This window comes from Protomyctophum bolini, assembly GCF_963924005.1.
Source record: "Protomyctophum bolini genome assembly, chromosome: 13".
NCBI classification, from domain to species: Eukaryota; Metazoa; Chordata; class Actinopteri; order Myctophiformes; family Myctophidae; genus Protomyctophum; species Protomyctophum bolini.
In genome coordinates, this window is record NC_137874.1 from 17,455,636 (window position 1) to 17,476,342 (window position 20,707).

Genomic DNA, 20,707 nt, shown 5'->3' on the forward strand with positions numbered 1-20,707 from the left:
GATACATGGTTGACGATAAAATACATACTGTGTATCATACAATCGATAGATACAATCGATTAGTTGCATTGCAAAACGATTCGATACAAAGTCAAAAGATACGATATGTTGCTGTTTACATTTCGATATACATTTGAAATTAAAATAGATTTTTCGATGCAGTTTCTATATTGTTACACTCCTATTAGTCTTGCGTTACCAGACTGTTGCCTCCGCAATTTCCAAATGCTTCCATCATACAGTCTGGACCAATGGAAGAGCTGTCATGAGTAAATGATAAAGCGGTAGTGGCCCTTGTGTGTATTGTATGTATATTGTCTTGTTTTGTATTGTCAATTGTCAGTCGTTTCGTTTTCATGTGTGTCTGATTAAAATTCAATAAAAAGTAAATTGAAAAAATAATAAATAAAGCGGTAGTGGGGCTTCCTCGCCACTTCCGTTTTGTCTTTACAGTCGCGTACATTTATCCTAATATAAATATAAATCATCTAAGCATATATAGCTTGTTGCTTAGCAGAAAAGGAAAAAAATAATAATAAGATAATTTTAAATATATTTTCGTGAATGGAAATGGCAGCTTCCTTACTCAGCTCATGGGGGCTGTAGTTCCAGACTCTATAGCATTCGGAGATTGTGGAATAGTTGTCTGGCTACGTGAGACTACACCCATATCAATAACCCTAAGATGAACTTCGTTAACTACCGGTACGTAACCTAGTACTAATAATAGTACTTAGCTGACTCGGGACCTCAGGGCTCTATACTTGGTTTCAGCAGCCCTTTCTTTTTATCGTTTCTTTTGTTTTTGAGGCACTGATCAAGAATCACAATGAAAGAAATACAGAAAGAATGCATTTAGACAGATAGAGGCATGCATTTTCTGTGACACACCTGGAAGCATGCTTGCTTACAGAGAACGAACATCACACTTTAACTGACAACAGATATTACGACACATCCTCCAATACACTGAACACTGAATATCAACCGTTTATAGTGTTAAATCATCGGAACCCGATGAGTTTAGGCATGCAGCAATTTATCGGCCGCACATCTGTATCGGCCAATATTTGCCATTATCAGTCAACATCTGTATTGTTTTTTTATTTGTTATTTTTTGCTGGTTAAAGTTATGAGAGTTTTTACTCTATAGTGTTTGTGATATGAAATGTAAGCTTATACCATACAATCACAGTAAATATTATCATTAATTAAGTCCAGTCACTTTCAGTTCAGATTTCATGTTACTTGCATCAAAGCAATTTTGTGGTGTCTCTGCAGATTCTGAACAGTTATTTCTTATAATGAACATTTATTTGTTTCCCTGGCACAAAAGGGGGAAATAATAACACCAAAAGCTAAATAAACAAATATCTGTATCAGTACCGGCTGGCGGCTATCGGCTAAATTGTTATTTTAGACATCGGTGTCGGCCAAGAATTTCCATATCGGTGCATCCCTAGCTTATATGTACTGTATGCAAAGATTAATCTGGCGCAAATGAGCGTTGACTCAACGTGCTACGGTGGTTGCGTGTTAGCTTTTCGGAGCGTGAACTGCTGTGAATCCAGCTGTGTTAATTGGAGCATGCACGTTGCAGAGATGACACGTTGTCCAAAAGTCGACAATCTGTCCTATGTCACCTTCCGTCTTCCTATGAATCAGTACAAGCTCCACGCTTTTATGATCACATGGAATTAGGCATTCATCGTTATCAATCACAGCTACTGTGTCTTACAATGTCTGGCTGTACACTCAATATATGCATTGCATTATGCATCACACTACTAGTGTGAATGTCAACTACATTGACAGGACAGCAAGCTCACGAGCACTATTAATGCAGGTCTCTATACTGTATACAATTTCAAGGACCCCCATAACTCTCAGAGTTACAGATCTGGAGGGTCCTTTTGGGACCCTCCTCAAAACGAATACCAACGAAGTCGTCCTTTTACCAACTCGCTCTGGGCGAGTTGGTCCTCTTCCCTTTGCGCATGCACGCTCTCGCTCTCTCTCTCTCTCTCTGCCATGTGTTTGCACCCATTTCAGACAAGGCACACTTCTTATCACAGCACGTCCCCCCACTGGCTGTCTCCGGCAGCAGGCAGCAGCATGTTGACATAAAGCTCTCTGTGAGCATTAACAATTCCCAACTGCATCAGGCCACACATCACGTTGCCTGGGTTCCCACTATTCATTTTTATCTCCGCCAGGCTGGAGCGGCCGGTGCCAGGGATCATGTTTTCGCCCCTGTCCATCCATGTGTCTGTGTGTCCTTGTGATAGTAGTTGCACCTCTAATCAAGAGCCAGCTTGATTTTCAGAATAATGTGCACATTGCAAAGGAATAGACTATAGTAGCAGACCAAGAGGAAGAATCCAAAACATCACCGGTTCATGGTGTACATGTAGTGGACCACAGTGACCTGCACTACGAGTGGCACACTTCAGGTCAGAGTGATAATCTGAAAGGCTATTAGGCAGCTACCGTACCTCCACTAAGAGGAAGTGGTAAACCTCTTAACCTCAAAAGAATGGAGGACTAATCTTTCTCTGAATAAAGCACACACACATAGGCCTACATAGAGGTCCATCTTCTGTTCATCCCTGCCATGTTATTTCACCACCCTCAAGTGCACAACATCTAGTCTAGTGTGATGCCGTTTCTGTCACACACTGCAAACCATTATGGCACAAAACAGGAACTCTGATACAGCTTCTTGACAGCCAATGTTTCATCTCACATATGCCTCAAAGGTCACCTAACAGGCTTCAAAAGCAGCGACGTACAATCGGCTTGTAACTGAGATGGGCTGTACTTCTTAATGTAACCTACCTTACACCTGAGACCTGCCTGGATACACGACCAACCACGCGCTGCCAACACTTCCTGACCTGCTCCATGCCCCTGGTATTACATGGACGCTCGCTCAGCTTTGTAGCAGATTGTTATGGGATTAGGTGAGAGAGAGGTTGAGCTGAGCTGGGGGGGAACACTTATGCAGCATTCTCAGCAAAACTGCATGGATACACATTTGAACTGGACTCAAATATGAGAAATAACTTTGCTAATGCAAACCCCAGTTTGCATTATGCCACGGACCCCCATTTGATACCCCACTGTAAAAATCTTCAGTGTTAATCTAACCCTGGCCTGAGGGTATACAAATTGAACCCGTAAGGGTCAAAAAATTTGTACACTTTGTACACTCTCAGGCCCGATGTAGGCGCACAGTCTAAAACGTAGGGTGCAAATTGCGTATCTGGTCGCAAAACCGGCGCCAAGGGGTTGTATTAAGCCTCTGACTTAGTCATGCATGCGTTTTGGGCATTACACTAATTAATTAAACCAATCAGTCTTTTCCCATTTCTTTTAAGAGCAGCTGCCCTTAAGCTTGGTATTTACATGACAAATTGACATGACAAGCAATGATATGCTCACTCTCAGCTGTTTTTAAACCACTTATTAAAACATGATGGAATTTGATGTTAACCTGTTGCGCTGTCCAAAATAGTAGGGAAATATCTGTCACTGTCACTACCTGCTGATAAGGCCCACTAAAAGCTGGTCCAAATGCTTACACACGTCTGTGAGTAAGATACTGTAGCAATGCACCCAGTTTGCGCCAGACCACATTTCAGTTTAAGACCATCATGCCCTTGGTCGCTAAATAATAGATAATGTGGGTGCTGGCATGGGTGTAAAAATGAGAAATGTGTCAGTTGGAAAATAATAATGACAGACAGAAGATAGGGCGCTCAAGAGTTACAGACTAGTAATGTTCCATTTGGTTCCTAACTAATTCAGCTGGGCACCCCTGGAAACCCTCAGGGACCCCTGTGGGTCCCCAGACTACACTTTGAGAACCAGTGATAGTTACTAATGAAACTGGAGAGGGAGAATGTCAGAGACAGAAATGATCACAGGAGAAGGGTGCACAGTGCACCCAGTATTGATGAGGTGCTGCTGACCTTGGTATACAATTAAAGAAAAGGCCACACTCTCATAGCAACGATGCAGGATGTATTGAATTCCAATGTTTTGTGTCAACTTCTCCTCAGAAAAAGGTATGTTTTGCTAAAGAGATACAGTATAATATATCACTAGTCCGACTCCTAATGGAGATGGGGTAGAAGAAATCATGCAGTCTTCTCCAACCATAAAATCTCCATGAAAAAGCCTTGCTGCTACCTTGCTGTTCTGCAGACTCGGTGCACTGGGAACGTTCTTGGTTCAGTGTAATGTTTTCTACAAAACTGTGTTAATTTGCGTGATCAAAACCAGACTGTCTCTGTGGACAGAACTAAACAACACAACTTTCCAAAGCTTAGTGGATGGGCTAAATCAAAAGGGCATAAACCACAATGTCTGGAGACAACAACAAAAGATATGGAGACCGGCACAACTGGACAATACAATAGAAATACAGGACTTTATCAGGCTTTGCCAGCCGTTTCAAAATTTAGTTTACTGGGCACCCAGATTTAATTGTCATAAATGTTTGTTGTGAAAATGTGATGCACGGGCAAGTCACTATACTTGATTTAGGCACCCATTGTAATCATTCTGTAAACTGCTTTAGGTCCCATGCTTTGAAAATCACCACATGCAAGACATTTATTGGTGGGGATGGAGGAACAGGTGACCCAAAAACAGAGAGAAAATGAGACCATAATCCACAATCAGATTTTGATGTAGATTGTTTTGTCACAGAGACAAACGTTCACCAATAAATCAAAACTGGACAGGGGAGCACAGGTGGGGTAGGGGGTGTTTAGACAAAACTGCTACCTGTGCTTCTCTGGTAGGAAGGGAGGTAATTACCGTAAGAAAGAAAAACCATCCAACCTGTTTACATCCTCTTCACCCAGTAAGTGCTTAGGGAGGGGGGAGTAATTCCCAGGGGAGATCGGGGGAAGACCAGACTTGTACTCCAGAGTGTTGCCGACAGAAGAGATATGATTTTCCATTGCTGGATTGAACGCTGGAGAGGAAGGAGGGATGAAGACAGAGAAAACTATTGTCAAACGTGTGAGGGGACGCCTGTGTTTATTCCAATCAAACAGGGTCTCACCCAAAGTCAAATATAAGCCTCTGAACACTGAATGAAAATGAACGTGAACCATTTATAGATTTATAGATACATGCTCAGTCTGAAACAGCATCTATACATTCCAGCTGTTAACTGTGCCCCCCCCCCCCTTGCAGGACATGTACAGCATATGGCTAATATGCATGTACTGTATATTAGCATACATATGTACAGTACAGAAAATATCGCCACTGCACGACAACAAGCCTTGTTTGTTCAGCAAATGAAACATTGTTAATACTTTTGATTAAATGTTATAAATATTGGTTTCATATTTATAATACCCATAAACCTTGTCATTATAAGTGAACATTTTCAAAATTGTTAAGAATATTTCTAAAATAAATCAGATTGACGCGTTGTGAGATTGCTTTTGTGTAACATTTTCATACAAAAATAAATAAAAATTACGTACATACAGATTCTGCCCCTTTCTGCCTGACAACCGCAGATATAGTCTCCATGCATCGCTATCCCAAAGCTAAAAGCATTCTAAATAGGAGCCAAGCGGCTCCTATCTAACTCTTACAGAGGTGTAGGAGGACTCACAGTGTGTGATATCAGGCGGCCCATAGGGATCTGATAAGTACACATTGGTGGGCTTCCCCACCTTCAGCGACACCACGTCCGACGTGTTCTTCAGCACGGCCACTGCCTCCTCGTGGCTCACCTCCTCCAGGGTGTAGTTGTTTACCTGTGTGCCACAGAGAGGAGAGGAGAGAGAGAGAGAGAGAGAGGGAGCGCGAGGAGTTATCGCTTATTATCTTTGTATTTCCAATGTTCTCCGCCTGTCAAGCCAGCATGGCGTCCCCCCTCTCTCTCTCTCCTCCCCTGCCTCCCTTTCTTCAGCAGACTAGAATATGACAGATGGTCTCCCGGAGAGAGGAGGAGGGTGGGAGGGTAATGGAATTAAGCGGTGGTTAAGCACGTAGAGGCCCCTCTTCAAGAGGGACGGTGCAATTACTGTGCACTACAGAGAGGCTGCATCATAGGAACACGAAGCCGCTGCTTTGTTCGTTTCATGTCAGGGAAATTGACATGCACAGGCAGGGTACGTGGGCTGGCATGACGTGAACTTGCGGGGGATATACAGTATTTTGCAACCTTGTAGTCCAATCTAATCCCTCTTTCAACGTCATGATACAATCCAATGAAGGGAATATGAAGGTAAAAAACCCTTTCCTGTGACATATCAATAGAAAGGTTTGTTTAGAGCACTTTAAACAAACAGAGTACGGTGCTCGTTTAAAGAAGTGAGGCATCCCTCACTTCACACAAGTGTGATTTTCTTTCTTTCTGGGTAGTTATTCTTCTGCCAGTCCAGGGGATATATGGGGCTATGTTCAAAAGGTGTGGTTTCCCCGAGCATGGCGTATGTTTTGAATAGTTTTCAGTGGGAGTGCCACATATTTACGCCATGTACTGTAGGAAACACCCGCAGTGCGACGAGGCATAGAGCATCTATTCTGCGCTTTACGCGTAGCATTGTTATCTGGAACGTTAGCTGCGTAGGCAATTATGTCCTGGTAATATATCATACAGTAGATAATCTCATTCAAGGAATCTGTGTTGTGGACAGTGAAATGAGGCCCAGGACGACGCCTCACCATAATGAGCCTGTCTCCGACCTGAAGCCTGCAGTCCTTCTGCGCTGCCCCACCATCAATGATCTTGGTGACGTATATGCTGTTGTCTCCAGGGATGTGCTGATTTCCCACGCCACCAGCAATACTGAAGCCAAGCCCTGTGTACATAGAAGATTAGCTGGTTACGTTGAGGACGGGTGTGTGTGTGTGTGTGTGTGTGTGTGTGTGTGTGTGTGTGACTACAGCATGGGTCTTTTACAGAGGGAGGGTCCTCAGATCAAGCTACCACTTGAACCCAAGCATCATACACAGAAAATAGCGAGTGTAGAGTGTAGAGGGAAGAAAGAGCAGACCAAGTATTGAGGGTTTAAATTATTTACCAAAAACCATTATAACAACAATGACACCAGATAGATCCAAACTTTGGATGGCAGAAGTTCCACCAAGGATAGCTCTCCAAAATTCCGATTTATAGAGGTTTAAAAATCGTGTTTGTAACCGAGGTAAATGCTGGTCGGACTTTTACGTCCAATAGCTGGATCAATGCCGCTGGATCAATGCCAAAAGCTGCCGTGGGGCTCAATCATTACATACACGGAGTATATGGGGAGGGGGAGGGGGGGCAGATAACGGGGGCAGATAACGTCCTATAGCTGGGGGGTACGAGTATATTTGTATGGGACGCAAATACATTTGCTTTTTTAATATAAATTGATTACGGTTCACAGCTGTGTTCTCTACGCACTCGTAACAGTTTGGTGAAAATTCCACTGGCTTATGCTGTCTATGGGAATGCAGTTTTTGTGTTTCAGAATTGTAATATCTCGGATTCCTTTTTGGATCAAAACAAGCTTGATTTGCGCCTCATTTCTCTAAACGATACAAATTGTATTTTTTGGGTGAATTAAATAACATTTGCGGGACCTGTTACATTTCAGTTTTTGAGTGAAACGGCATTCAAAATATTATAATAGGGTCCCTAGTAAAGAACATGCGAGTAACGTTTCCCACCACTGTGGATCCCACCGCCCACCTTTTGGTCCTTTGATGAGTTTGATCTCGATGACGGACTCCATCATGGGCATGCGGCGACGCACGTAGAGCCTGACGATGGAGCCCGCCACCTTGAGGGCCTCCACCGCCCTGCTGTGGGACACCTCAGACACGTCCGCATCGTTCACCCTCAGAATGCAGTCGTTCACTCTGGAAGGAAGGGGAGGGAGTACGGAGGAGAGGTGCAATGGTCACATAGTGTAAATGGTGAATGGTGCATTTATATAGCGGCTTTACATGGATTGTGAATAGCGCACCGAAGTCTGACGTCAATATCGCTAGAGGGCGTCAAGTCCACTGGTCCGTGTACTTTTTTATTTGTATTATAATAATCCCCATAGGGGGATCTTGGATAGCCTCATAAGAACTGTGTTTGAAAAATAAAAAAATCATCCTGGTGGTTTCACTCATATTATACACATACCTTTTTTCGCAAACTTTTTCACAAAACTAAGCTATAATGAGTAAAAGTATGGCTAAATATACTGACAATTTCGTCAGCAAATAAAAACTAGACAAAAATGTCATATTATGCTTGGTTGTGCTCAGGTGTTGTGCTCTGAAAAGAGCAGATCTACAAGCTCACAACGCGTCGTGCTGCGAAGCTTGTTGATCGGCTATGTTCAGCATGCATGTAAACCAAGTGTAAAATCAGGCATTACGACTATAGACCAAAGGTGAAACTTTTCAGATGACTAAAATGTGACTAAAACTAAATGAAAATGTATTCAAAAGACTACGACTAAATCTAAAGACTGCTGTCAAAATCAACAGTGCCCTGTAGTGTGTCTGGGACCTAACTGACCGCAGGCGTCCGTCTTCGGCTGCAGCTCCTCCGGGGATAATCTTGGTAATGAAGATGCCGGGATCGTCTCCGATGTGAGGGTTGTCCGTTCCTCCGGCGATGCTAAAGCCCAACCCTGAGTTACCCTGTGGAGAGAGACCAGAGAGCAGTGACTCAACAAAGGCCACTTATATCCAGTGGTGGAAAAAGTACTCAAATGTTTCACTATAGGTAAACGTGTCAATACTGCAATGTAGAACTACTCCGTTACAAGTAATTGTGAGCTTGTAGATTGGCTATTTTCGAATGTATAGGGCTGAAGTGGTTAATGTATGTTTTGTAATAATAATCTAAATCTACAAAGTAACTAGTAACTAAAGTTTTCAAATAATTGTACTGGGTTAAATATTTGCAGCTGAAATGTAGTGGAGTTGAAGTAAAAGTACTGAATAAAGTACAAATACCTCAAGCTTGTACAGTACTTACTTAAGTACAGTACTTAAGTAAATGTACTTAGTTACTTTCCACCACTGGTGACTCAACAAAGGCCACTTATATCAAATCCCATATCAAATATCAATTAAGGTCACACACGTCGATGCTGTAATTAAAGAAGCATAATTATTATGGTCAGATGAGAGGACTGATGATGTAGGATATAGATACAAAGTCATTCAGTGGTGATTGGATTACCAGAGGCCTAAAAAAGGGCATCTTGTGCAGTGCGTGGAACCGCACTGGCTGCCTTAATAGTGTGTGAGCTTTATAGATTTTGGGGCATAAATAATATATTAGAGGATTTTAATCCAGAATTGATCGAAGTCAGCATGCAACATACGGTACACTGTACTAAACAAAAATAAAATGAACAAACTGCACAAAAAACAAACTTTCAAAAGGGCACATTGCTGTATACAGAAGGAAAAGGGGCAGGTGCTACAGCACCACCTAGAGTCTATCTGAGCATGTGGCTGCACCTTTGTCAACAAACCCCAGTGCGCTGAGTGCTAGCTTCCTTAAATCTCTTGGTAGAATTAACCTGTTATATATCATCAGCCTTAGGGTTGCCTTGCCAGTGTTTCAAACCACACTGGAGCTGTTAGAACAGCTTGTGACAACCTTGGTACCCTCAAACATTAACATGGAACTGAGAATGTGATTTGGCACATTCTTCAATCTGTAGTATCAATCTGTTTTTACTGTAGCATACAGAATATAAATAAATGTCAGTTTTTTCATTTTAAGATGGGTCCGAAAATAACCGTAATTTGTGTTTAACGTAACTAAGCCATACTATCATCCTATTAATACATGCTGAACTGACAATGTTTCAACAGGGTGGCATTAATTTAATTACAGACTATAGGCATTTAATGTGAAGCCTACAGTATATTCATGTTCAAAATGTTAAATAAAAAAGCCATCATTGCATGTTGTTGGTGACACTGAATATTTGTAATAGTTTTTGATGAGTACATTTTATATACACTATTGAATGTTAAAACAAGTTAAAGGTATATTCAGTGATTTCACTTAATTCAAATATCACTTCTTCCCCTTTTTTTGTGATAGGGAGGATTCCCTACTATAGAGTGCGCTGATTATAATTAGTTCCTCCCTATCCCCAGTGAACCACAGGGGTAAAAAAAAACAACCTAGTTTCGACTTTGGTGGTGGGTGAGAAAGCCTTCATCCAATCAGAATAGAGGAGGCCTTCCTCCAATCAGGATCGAGCGGAGCGGGCCTTGGTGCGCGTGCTGTTGGCCTGTTGCGTGTCCCCTCCCCCCCCCCCACTGTAGCGTGTGCATGTGCATATCTTGTTACCGGGGCGGAGTCGTGAGGTTAATGAAAAGTTAACCCGAAACATTGCTTTATTATGTGCCATACAGTACTCACCCGCTCTAGTGTGATTTCTTCAAATTCATATTCAATTTCTGTCCCATTGACCTGAAAACCAAGACATTTGCTCCATTTATTAAATTGCAACATACAGTACGTATGTACTGTAAATGTGCTGTACATGAACACAGAAATAATGTATGTACCAGTAAATGTCATTAGAGTCTATAGGAATATTAAACGTTTGGGCAGGTTCATTTTCACTGTAATAGCTAATACTGTAGCTTTCATCCAGCTATGATCTACTTTTTTGAGTTTGAGATGCAAAAATGCAGCATGGTCGTCCCCACGGCTGCTTAACATTTTTGTGCTAAATAGGCCCTGCGTCAAGGGGGAAAAGTAGAACGTCTACCGTCTACCTCAACATTACAATAGCTACAGTATTCCAGAACCCAACAAACACGTTGAAGGGGATGCTGTCTCTTCCTGTCTCTTGCTGAGGTGATTAATTAGCAACAAGCACTTCCTCTTCATAAAGCGTGTGAACAGGAGTAGCAGCACACAGACATAATATGTGAAGTTCTTATGCATCCATGATCCTTTTTCTATGCGAAAAAAAAAGAATCCTTCCTATGTGAACTCTTATTTTGACCTTGTATACAGTACAGTACACTTGTCACCTGCTATATTCCATAGGTGTGCATAATCTTTGTCTTGATGCTGGAAGGCTATCAGGCTAATCATTAAGAGCTATTAATAGCTTGATTGTTGAAGATAAATTAGCATCTACATGTACATAGACATGTTCCCTTAAGCTGCATCATAGCGGCTAAACAGTACGAGTATTGTCACCTGGTAGGGAAAAATGACTGTCTAAGCCAGTTGTTCTCACAGTGAGGCCTGGGGACCCTCAGGGTTCCTTGAGGGGTTCCAAATGGACCTCCACAGGTCTGAGAGTGTACAAATGGAACAAAATGGACCCTTGTACACTCTCAGAGTTATGGCGGTCCTTAAAATGACATTTTTTTTAACTTTGAACCACTAGTCTAGACTTTCACTGGAAAGTAGCATTGACAGACATAATCTACAGTTCTGATTGCCTGCCATGGAAGCAAGCAGGCGTATATTAGCAACATTTATTATGGTCCCAAAGCCTGCCAACTTTATCGAGCACGGAGAACTATCACCGCCTAGTATGTACTATGTACACAGTAAAATCCAGAGATTTACACTAATTAACTCTAGTGTGACAATCGATGCATAAAGCGTGAGATTAACACTCTGCATAGTATTATTTTATTTGTAGAATATATTTGTTTATTCAAACCCAACCCTAACCTTAACCAAAGTGTAGTCTTTTATTTATGATATCTATCAATAATGAACTACACCAACCTCATTTGTTTTACTGAGATATGGTAGGCTATGTTCGGCAATGAAACACTGATTCTTTTTGTTACCCTTTGTTACCCTACCTTAAACCTGGTAGCATGGCCGAAAGGAGGAGGCTAATGGTTTTCAATTAAAACAATAACAGATGTATTTCTACATACTTTGTCGCCCCAAATGAAAAGAAAAGAGAAAACTCACGTAAGGTACTGACTCCAAAGTATCAGTGTTGACTATTATTGGGGCGGGGCTGGCCTGTAATCAGAGAGAGGGAGGGAGAGAGAGAGAGAGAGAGAGAGGGAGGGATGGAGACACAGAGAGCAGTGTTAGTACGAATGGGCAGCAGTGTGTAAGGCAGATAGAGGTCCATTACCAAAACGACGTCACAGGACAGCTTCTGAATCAAGCCGTGTGACATCACTCAGCAATGCATCATCAACAATTTAACTGCCCTCCATTTGCTGGATGGTACCATTGACATCCCCTCATACAGTAAGCGCTCTGATATGGCCATTACAGCGGAACACTTTTAACTTGAGGGAAACAAGATGAGGGATATTAAATGAGGGCATGGAGAAGTGTTACATGATATGTCTACGCAACTTAAGTATTGTGATATCAAACCCTTAGTAATAACCATGTGTCCACAAGATGTGTCCATAGTAGCAATTTCTTTTTTTTTATCCCGGGCTGTGTAGGACAACAGCTCATGAGAAAGGATGCATGTAAACATCCTGATTCAAATGACATCCATGCAATTGTTATCAGAGAAACGTTTTTGGAATGCTGTCTAACATTCAAGTTTATTGATGCAGCCTTTTGGTCAACCAAAACATTGCATTAAAAACTTGTAGGTGAACTACTCTCTTTTAGCTTTATTTCCCTCTCCTGCGTACCTATCCAAAGACAGCAGGTGTGCAAAAAAGATATTTCATACAAACGCAAAACACTTGTGTGACCTGCTGGCTTGCAGGTTTATGCCGTTAGCTAACCTTACCTCTCCCAATGAAAGGAGTAGGCCTACTTCAGCCAAATTCAGTTAAATTCTGAAGGTAGAAATTTGCAACATTTTCTTTCCCTGTGGTTTGTATTTTAATACTACTTGATATTAAGGTACAGTACTTTGTGTGCTTTACCAATGCCTTGCGTTAAAAAGGCATCGACATGAAATTACAACCAATCTTAAAAAATATATAAAAAAATAAAACATTCCCTTCACACAATTCAGTGTTTGGCAGTTCTGGCCATACACACACAATATACAGACATGTAAACAACATGCTCAACACACAAGGCTTGCATCAAAAGACACTACTGAAGGATGCATTTTGAGGGTCTTTGAAATGTGGCCTTTGATTTTATCCTTACAAGATGAATAGAACTTGGTAATCAGGCGCAATAATAATAGAATGGGTTCATCGTCTCTCTCTGAATAATTATCATGAAAAAGAATGCAATGCATATCAATTGGTATACCATATTGTGTGTTTGAGATGAAAGTGCTGGAGTTCATGTTTATAAGGGATTCCCAACAGCTTAGACTTCTTAAGTTTTCAGTTCATACATTTACAATGGATAGATTATTCATAACATAGTACAACACTTTGTACATTATAAATAATATTTCCCGCCGTGGCCATTCCAGGGCTCCGTACCATATCACAATATAGTTAATAACTATATAATACTATAATATAATTGGTAGGTGTGGCACTTCACCTCAGCAATCCACCTCCCACCTCTTTGACCGACTGTTATCACCAGGTCAAACTTGCACCTAATCACTGACATTCACTATATGAGAAAGTCCCAGAACTGCTTTCAAATCACACTTGTATCTCTATGTGATCTGCATCCAATGAATAATGTATCAATGTCATGAAGATATGTTAGATTGGGACACATACAATGCAATCTCATCATCTTTTGCAAAGAGGACCTGACATTACTACCGGTAGTCTTTTGGGGTCACATGAATCAAGAGCACAGCTTCCATATCATTCTATTTCTAAACACGTTTCAGACTCATTCCATTATTGCCTTTCAGTTAAGATCATAGCATTAGTCAGCATTTTCATGCAAAATGTGAAAGCTCCAAGGGACCTCGGACCTCTCAGGAACATTGTGTTCTCACATAGTGTTTTCACATAGTGTCTCTCTTTTCTAAATGAAACTCAGTCATCTGCACTGGGTCACAGACAGTCAAAATGTCCTCTATCTCCGGTTCACAGCAGTTACATTTCTGTTCAGTACAGTACAGTACCCTTTTCTGGATTAGGGCCCACTTGAAAATCTCGAAAGCGTTATGCAGCCCTGTTTAACCCATACTGCCACCTGGTGGACGCAGAGCCAACCGCAGACTGCCAAGCCGGTTGTAATGTGACACACGTTGGATTCACATCCTGTTTGGGCGGCCATCTTATATGCTAAATAAATAGCATCAATGCTAGCGAGCTAAAATGAAGCCATCCTTGCTCTAGAAAGCGCCATCTAGATCACCAGATAATCAGCAAAGACCTCCGAACATCACACGTTTTATCCAAACCATGGAGAGCTCCGTAGATTTCGAGTTATTCCGCTTTTTAGTCAGCCTGTATAAAGGGAGGTGAACAGCAGTGTGGATGCACGAACCCTTCTAGGATCACTAAAGAAGGAAAAGCCAAGCCAAAAAAAGAAATCAGCGATCCGGTTTGATATCAATAATAAAGCTTATCTGATGGAACGTTGCGCCAATAGCAGTTGCCGGTTGGATTCTAACTGGCGGAACGTTCCGTCATGAGCAGTTAATTTGTTAAGTGATCAGATGGGTGGTCCATGATCCATCAGATGGGCTCTACCGACTGCCCCGAGAACATGCTAATTTTAAAGATGGAGTGCCATGATTTTTGTACTTTTTCTGTTTTGTATGTGTCTATGGAGTTAACATTACTTGAATAGACCCCCAGGTGTGGTTAGAATATTGAAATATGTCTTCCCTGTGTATTTTTGGTTTCTCAAAAGGCCCAATCGAGGCCCAGGTCAAAAGGCCCAATCGAAATGACAGTGATATAGTGACATCACAATATCACTGGCCTTGGAACGTCTCGGGATCCCCCAGGAGGAAGTCACTAATGTTGCTCTGGAGAGGGAAGTCTGGAGCTCTCTGGTGGAGCTGTTGCCCCGACAACAGATAAGCGGTTGAAGATGGATGGATCAGCTGTGGGTGCGGCTTCAGTTCAGGCAAACCCTCATGTTTTGGGGGGGGAGGGGGAATCACGGCATTCCATCTTTAATGATCAGTCAATCGATTGTGTTGCAGCTTGGATCAATCAATGGACCTAATGTAGTATTACTTTAAGTTCCCATATATCGGTATCGCGATGAAAACTAATTCTTGACAAAAAACAAAAAACTGTGACACTGTATTTTATTAAGTGTTTTTTATGATCTATAAAATTTTACTGATTTGTCAATTATTTGGGGACCCACTTGCTATATGCTGATGGCCAACCAGTACATCTTCTGGAGAGCAGACCAGCGGCCTTCATCAGGCATCCTGTCTCTAGGTACATAACCCACAAAAAGCATACCGGTAGTCATCAATTTGTAATATTACAGAAAGTTGTGTACATTTTGTACAAATCTAAATCCAGACCATAGAACAATATCAGCTCAAACTTCCAGTGTCTCATTATATGGATTTGTGTAACCTTTGGCTCAAGGCATAGTTTAACTTATATCGCTAAATTATTTCGTTTTGGGATACAATACAAATATTATACAAAAATAAAAACCTCATCACACTACTGTTACATTTACATATTTTCCCCTGTTTGAAACGATGCACTTATGACATGTTTTATGCAATCATTTCACCACAAGATGTACAGCGAATGGCACTCAACTCAAAAGCGTCCCTGAGCAAGTCCTACAGAATAAAGCACTTAAAGAGAATCTGAATCATAGCATTTTATGTACTGTACCTGTAATGTTCATTCATTCATTCGTGTGTGTGTGTGTGTGTGTGTGTGTGTGTGTGTGTGTCCATTGTACCAAGACATCAGTCACATACTTCCCACAGATTACAACCACACACAGAGATTTTGAAAACATGACCAATGACAAAAAACTCCCATATCTGCTGGATGAAGTACATCAATGTGCAAACACAGCAGCAAGATTTGTGAGTTGCTGTGATAGGAGAAGGATATCAAATGGAACACAACCACCCTAAAGACTAATCATTGTGTATATTCCTGCACTATACCTGCATCGAGTGATCTTGGTACATAGAAATTGATCTAGAAGATTCTGACTTTCAAATGTACATAATTCTTGTTTTGATTGTATTGCTGTATTGTTGTATTGTTCTTTCTGCTTTGGCAATGTAAACGTATTTTCTCATGCCAATAAATCTCATGCATCAGTAAGCATGAACTGGGGATGGCAATGAAGGACGGAAAGTCTGGCGTGGCATTGTGAAATCCATGATCTCGACTGCGGTCGAAAAATGATGATGATGATGATGATGATGTTGTGTGTGTGTGTGTGTGTGTGTGTGTGTGTGTGTGTGTGTGTGTGTGTGTCCGCGCATGCCCACTTTTGCAACAGAAACAGAGAGAGTGAAAGTGTGGATGTCACAGTGACTGATGCTTATTTCTTTTGAATGAGAGGAATAGATTACCATTCACCTGCTCTGCTGGATAGCGAAGCCAGTCAATAACTGCGGGCAAATGGGCTTTGTGATGGGAATGGTGATGATAGGGACTGAGACAGATTCACAGCTACTAATAATATCATTCCCAACTATACTAAGACCCCTGCAATAATAATGTAAAGTAGGGCTGGTGCTTCAAGGATCAGTGGGACTGGAATACTAGAAAAGGCGGCGATCCGAGCACTCAAAAAGAGGGTGGATAAAAATAAATGTACTTTATTTAGAAATGTTAAAATAAGCCAAAATGTTTCGACACAAACAGAGTCTTGATCAGGGCAAGTATGCTCAGAATGTGCTGCGTTGAGACATGTTATGAGCTTGTATATCGGCAAATGTCTTTGCCAAGCAAAGACATTTGGTGTAGAATGATGGAAAAAAGTGGGTTATAGAGTGTTTAAAGAATAGAACCACATATTGTGGTATATGTGCAGTACAGTGCTTGATATACAGTACTTGTCTCTCACTGTCAAACACATGAACGCACAGAACTGCCCGCCCATTCCTTTACATGCCCCATAAAAGCAGCACAAGAAGAATGCACAGTAAAGAGAGCACGCACGCACACACACACACACACACACACACACACACACACACACACACACACACACACACACACACACACACACACACACACACACACACACACACACACACACACACACACACACACACACACACACACACACACACACACACACACACACACACACACACACACACACAGTGTGTGCCTGCAGAAGTAATGGGCAGTCAAGAGAGCACAAAAATGACATGCTCAGATGCACGGAGACTCATTTATGTTTGTGTTGATGCCTTCACTGCCTCAAAGCAGCACATTAAGTCTGTGATGCTGTGTGATCCCATAGCAATCTACTAAATATAAACCATACCAATGATTCTGTGTGATTCGATGGCAATCAACTAAATATAAACCATACCAATGATTAGACAAGAAATAGAATAGAATTATGTCATGTGTGTCGTCCGTCCGTCCCCCGTCCCCCCACACACACTATTGACAGATGCTTCTTCAGGAATTATTATTAGCATTCCTTTCAAGTCAACATAAGAGCATATTGGAGCAAAACAACTAAAGGTTTTAGTTACAAAATAAACAAGTATAGAAATAAATATAGAAGTAAAACAACATCTAAGGTATGCTCATTGCTGGGAGAACAGTATTAAAGCCTGCTATCTCTACTGTACTTTATGTACGTAGCAGGTCACTTGTATTTCTTGACTTGTGGTTTGTGCTTTACTTGGATTTTCCTCAATAATTCAGGGACAACACTTATGTGTAGTGGCTCATGAAGAAAACGGGGAGTCCATGAATATTTCACTAGCATCCCATGTAAAAATAGTCAACAACACAAGGCCAGATGTCTATGCTGTAAAAGCCTGAATACAGCAAGAACAGGAAATGGACAAACAAACTCAACCTGGGAGTGGCAGCCGGTAAATAAAGAAAGGACTATCTGTTCAAACTCTTGCATACAGCAATGTTATTCCTGATATCTGAATATCAATCAATGAAATCAATCAATATTGTATTTTTGAGCCGCGCTAGCCCCTCCAATGTCTGGCTTTCAGACATGACAAAATATTATTTTATTTTGTAAGATATCTTTTGGGCAGAAAACACTATGCTGCCACCAAAATGTGGAATGACCTAACAAAACCCATGACTCCGTACCCAAACGCAAAACTAACCTATACTGTAACAGAATGGCTGTAGACTAGACCAGAGCATACTTTTACATACAGTAGTAGTTTAACGCCTTGAACACCTTGGTAGTTGCAGTTGTCATTGTCAAGTCATTGTTTCCTATTCAAAGATAACATTACAGAATACCTATAAATATGAAAAAGAAAGATCATTTGCACTTGCACAAAAGCTCCCAGTAACATTTCGAGGTCACACAGATTCACTTTTGGGAGGATACAGTATGTGACCAAACACTGTCACAACTTCGAGACCTGCAGGATAAATAATATGTCTTGTTTTAGTTTGTCCTGTTTAGTTTGTTTCTTATATTTAAGCAGCCTATTTATAAATCGGGACACATATCTACTGCGTAACTGCTGATCCCAAAGATCAGCAAGATTAAAAAAACATACAACTCAGTGGTGCTGTTGGGGTGTCTGACTATTGGTGTCTGACTAGTGGCTGTCTGACTAGTGGCTGTCTGACTAGTGGCTGTCTGACTAGTGGCTGTCTGACTATTGGCTGTCTGACTATTGGCTGTCTGACTATTGGCTGTCTGACTAGTGGGTGTCTGACTATTGGTGTCTGACTAGTGGTTGTCTGACTAGTGGCTGTCTGACTAGTGGGTGTCTGACTATTGGTGTCCGACTAGTGGTTGTCTGACTAGTGGCTGTCTGACTATTGGTTGTCTGACTAGTCACTAGTGGGTGTCTGACTATTGGTTGTCTGACTAGTGGGTGTCTGACTATTGGTTGTCTGACTATTGGTTGTCTGACTAGTGGTTGTCTGATTATTGGTTGTCGGCTCACAGATTCTCACTCTCAGCTTCCCAAAAAACTCAGCTACCCATCATGCCCATCCTGTGCACAGTATGAAGCTCAACAGCGCCACTTTGTCACCTGTGTGTACCCTAAACATACATACAGACATAGGGAGGGACGGACATTGCTGGTCAGCAACACTCAAAAATGGCCCTTCTAACCCTCACTGTTGGCATGGGGAGGGTGTAGGCCACCACGTCTCCCCTGACACACGTGGTTTGTCAGAGGATACGCCATGCTTCTTTTTCCCTGACAGCGAGAAGGAGTTTCACCGGAAAGGGTGAAACTAGTCGATCTACAAGCTAACCCCGGAAATAGCTGGTACAAGCTCACAACAACGTGACATGCTTTGACGTGTTTTGATCTTGTTCAATGTGCGACAGCGCCACACAGCTATAAGTATACGGCTTAATGCTGACCGTATGGGCGCCCTGCAATCCCCTTCCTTCACTGAGCCAGACGATGATGGATGGTCTTGCATTAACTGCTGCCGGCCTCGCCCAAGGCAATCTAACGCACGTTATGGCTGCACAAACACTATGCATCAGGATGAGGCTGAGCAGGTGCTCACTTATACATCTTTGTAACTTAAAAGGTCTCCTCGTCATTCAGAGAAATATAGATTCACACAGGTGCACGCACATAATGCACGCACATAATGTTACTTGTCGACATTAACCATTCAAATCTGGAATCCCAATTCTGGGCATGTTATTGTAGGCGAAAATAGAAAAGAAAAAAATTACTATTTCGACAATTTGCTCTGTGGATAAGTGGTTGAAAAGCACTTGAAACGGTTTCATGCCGGTGTCCTTTGGCTCAGTTCTGTGATGAAAAGTAGAAAGACAATCTATCCAGTCAAAGAAAGGTGAACAGGGGTGAATTTGCAGACTTCGCTCTGAGCTACTAACAGTGATAATGTTCAGACATCCAGATGTCCAAGAATTAGGCAATTATGAATATACTGTACTGTAGTGCTGAGTCACCATGGCCATTATCAGAGCTGCCGACTCCCATCCACTTGGAAGGATCTACATCACTGATTCTCAAACCTTTACAATTCAAGGACCACCAGAATGATGTGCATTAGGCCACAGACCTCCATTTAATGCAATGTTCTCCTTTCTCTTTTTATCCCTCTCTACACTATAGTGTAGAGAGGGTCCATTTGGTTCCACGTGTACACTCTCTGAGCCGACGTTGAGAAGAGTGAATATAGAGTGCATATAGAAGAGTTCTATTGTAATTTGATAAGGTTTGGCTGCATCTTGTCCATTACTTGAGTAGAAACAATTAATAGACAGGATACCACTGATATGGTTGACTGTACGCCATTTTCTTTTCAGATGTTTTCCATTTTTCAAATTATTATTACTATTTTATTCTATAGTATGCGGTGTCACTGTATGAGCAGTATGGGTGGGAGGGTTGAGGGTTTTCTTTCTCTTTTTTGTCCTGTATTCTCAATAAAAACCTATTCGACAAAAAAAAGAAGAGTTCTATTTTCAAATGACTGAAATTAATATAGAGCTGAAGACTTAGTGGTTAATGTATGTTTTGTAATAATAATTCAAAAATCATAAATGTAGTGGATTAAAAGTACAATATTTGGATCCGAAATGTTGAAGTAAGTAGGCTAGTTGAAGTAAAAGTAGGCTATTGGAAATTGGAAATACTCAAGTACAAAACTTGAGTAAATGTACTCCGTTACTTTCCACCACTGCGAGACAGACACA

The 20,707-nt window shown here is 41.5% G+C and overlaps 1 protein-coding gene across 1 annotated transcript in view; it reads right to left on the bottom strand.

Moving 5' to 3' along the window:
- The window catches only part of dlg2 (discs, large homolog 2), a 138,926-nt gene that overhangs the window by 30,204 nt on the left and 88,015 nt on the right, over nt 1–20,707 (bottom strand). The window contains exons 4-10 of the mRNA XM_080780778.1: nt 11,948–12,001; nt 10,415–10,465; nt 8,540–8,664; nt 7,715–7,884; nt 6,703–6,839; nt 5,645–5,789; nt 4,828–4,987 (exon numbers count right to left, since the gene is read on the bottom strand). Of these exons, the coding sequence (XP_080636904.1) occupies nt 4,828–4,987; nt 5,645–5,789; nt 6,703–6,839; nt 7,715–7,884; nt 8,540–8,664; nt 10,415–10,465; nt 11,948–12,001 (842 nt within the window). The remainder of the gene's footprint in view (nt 1–4,827; nt 4,988–5,644; nt 5,790–6,702; nt 6,840–7,714; nt 7,885–8,539; nt 8,665–10,414; nt 10,466–11,947; nt 12,002–20,707) is intronic.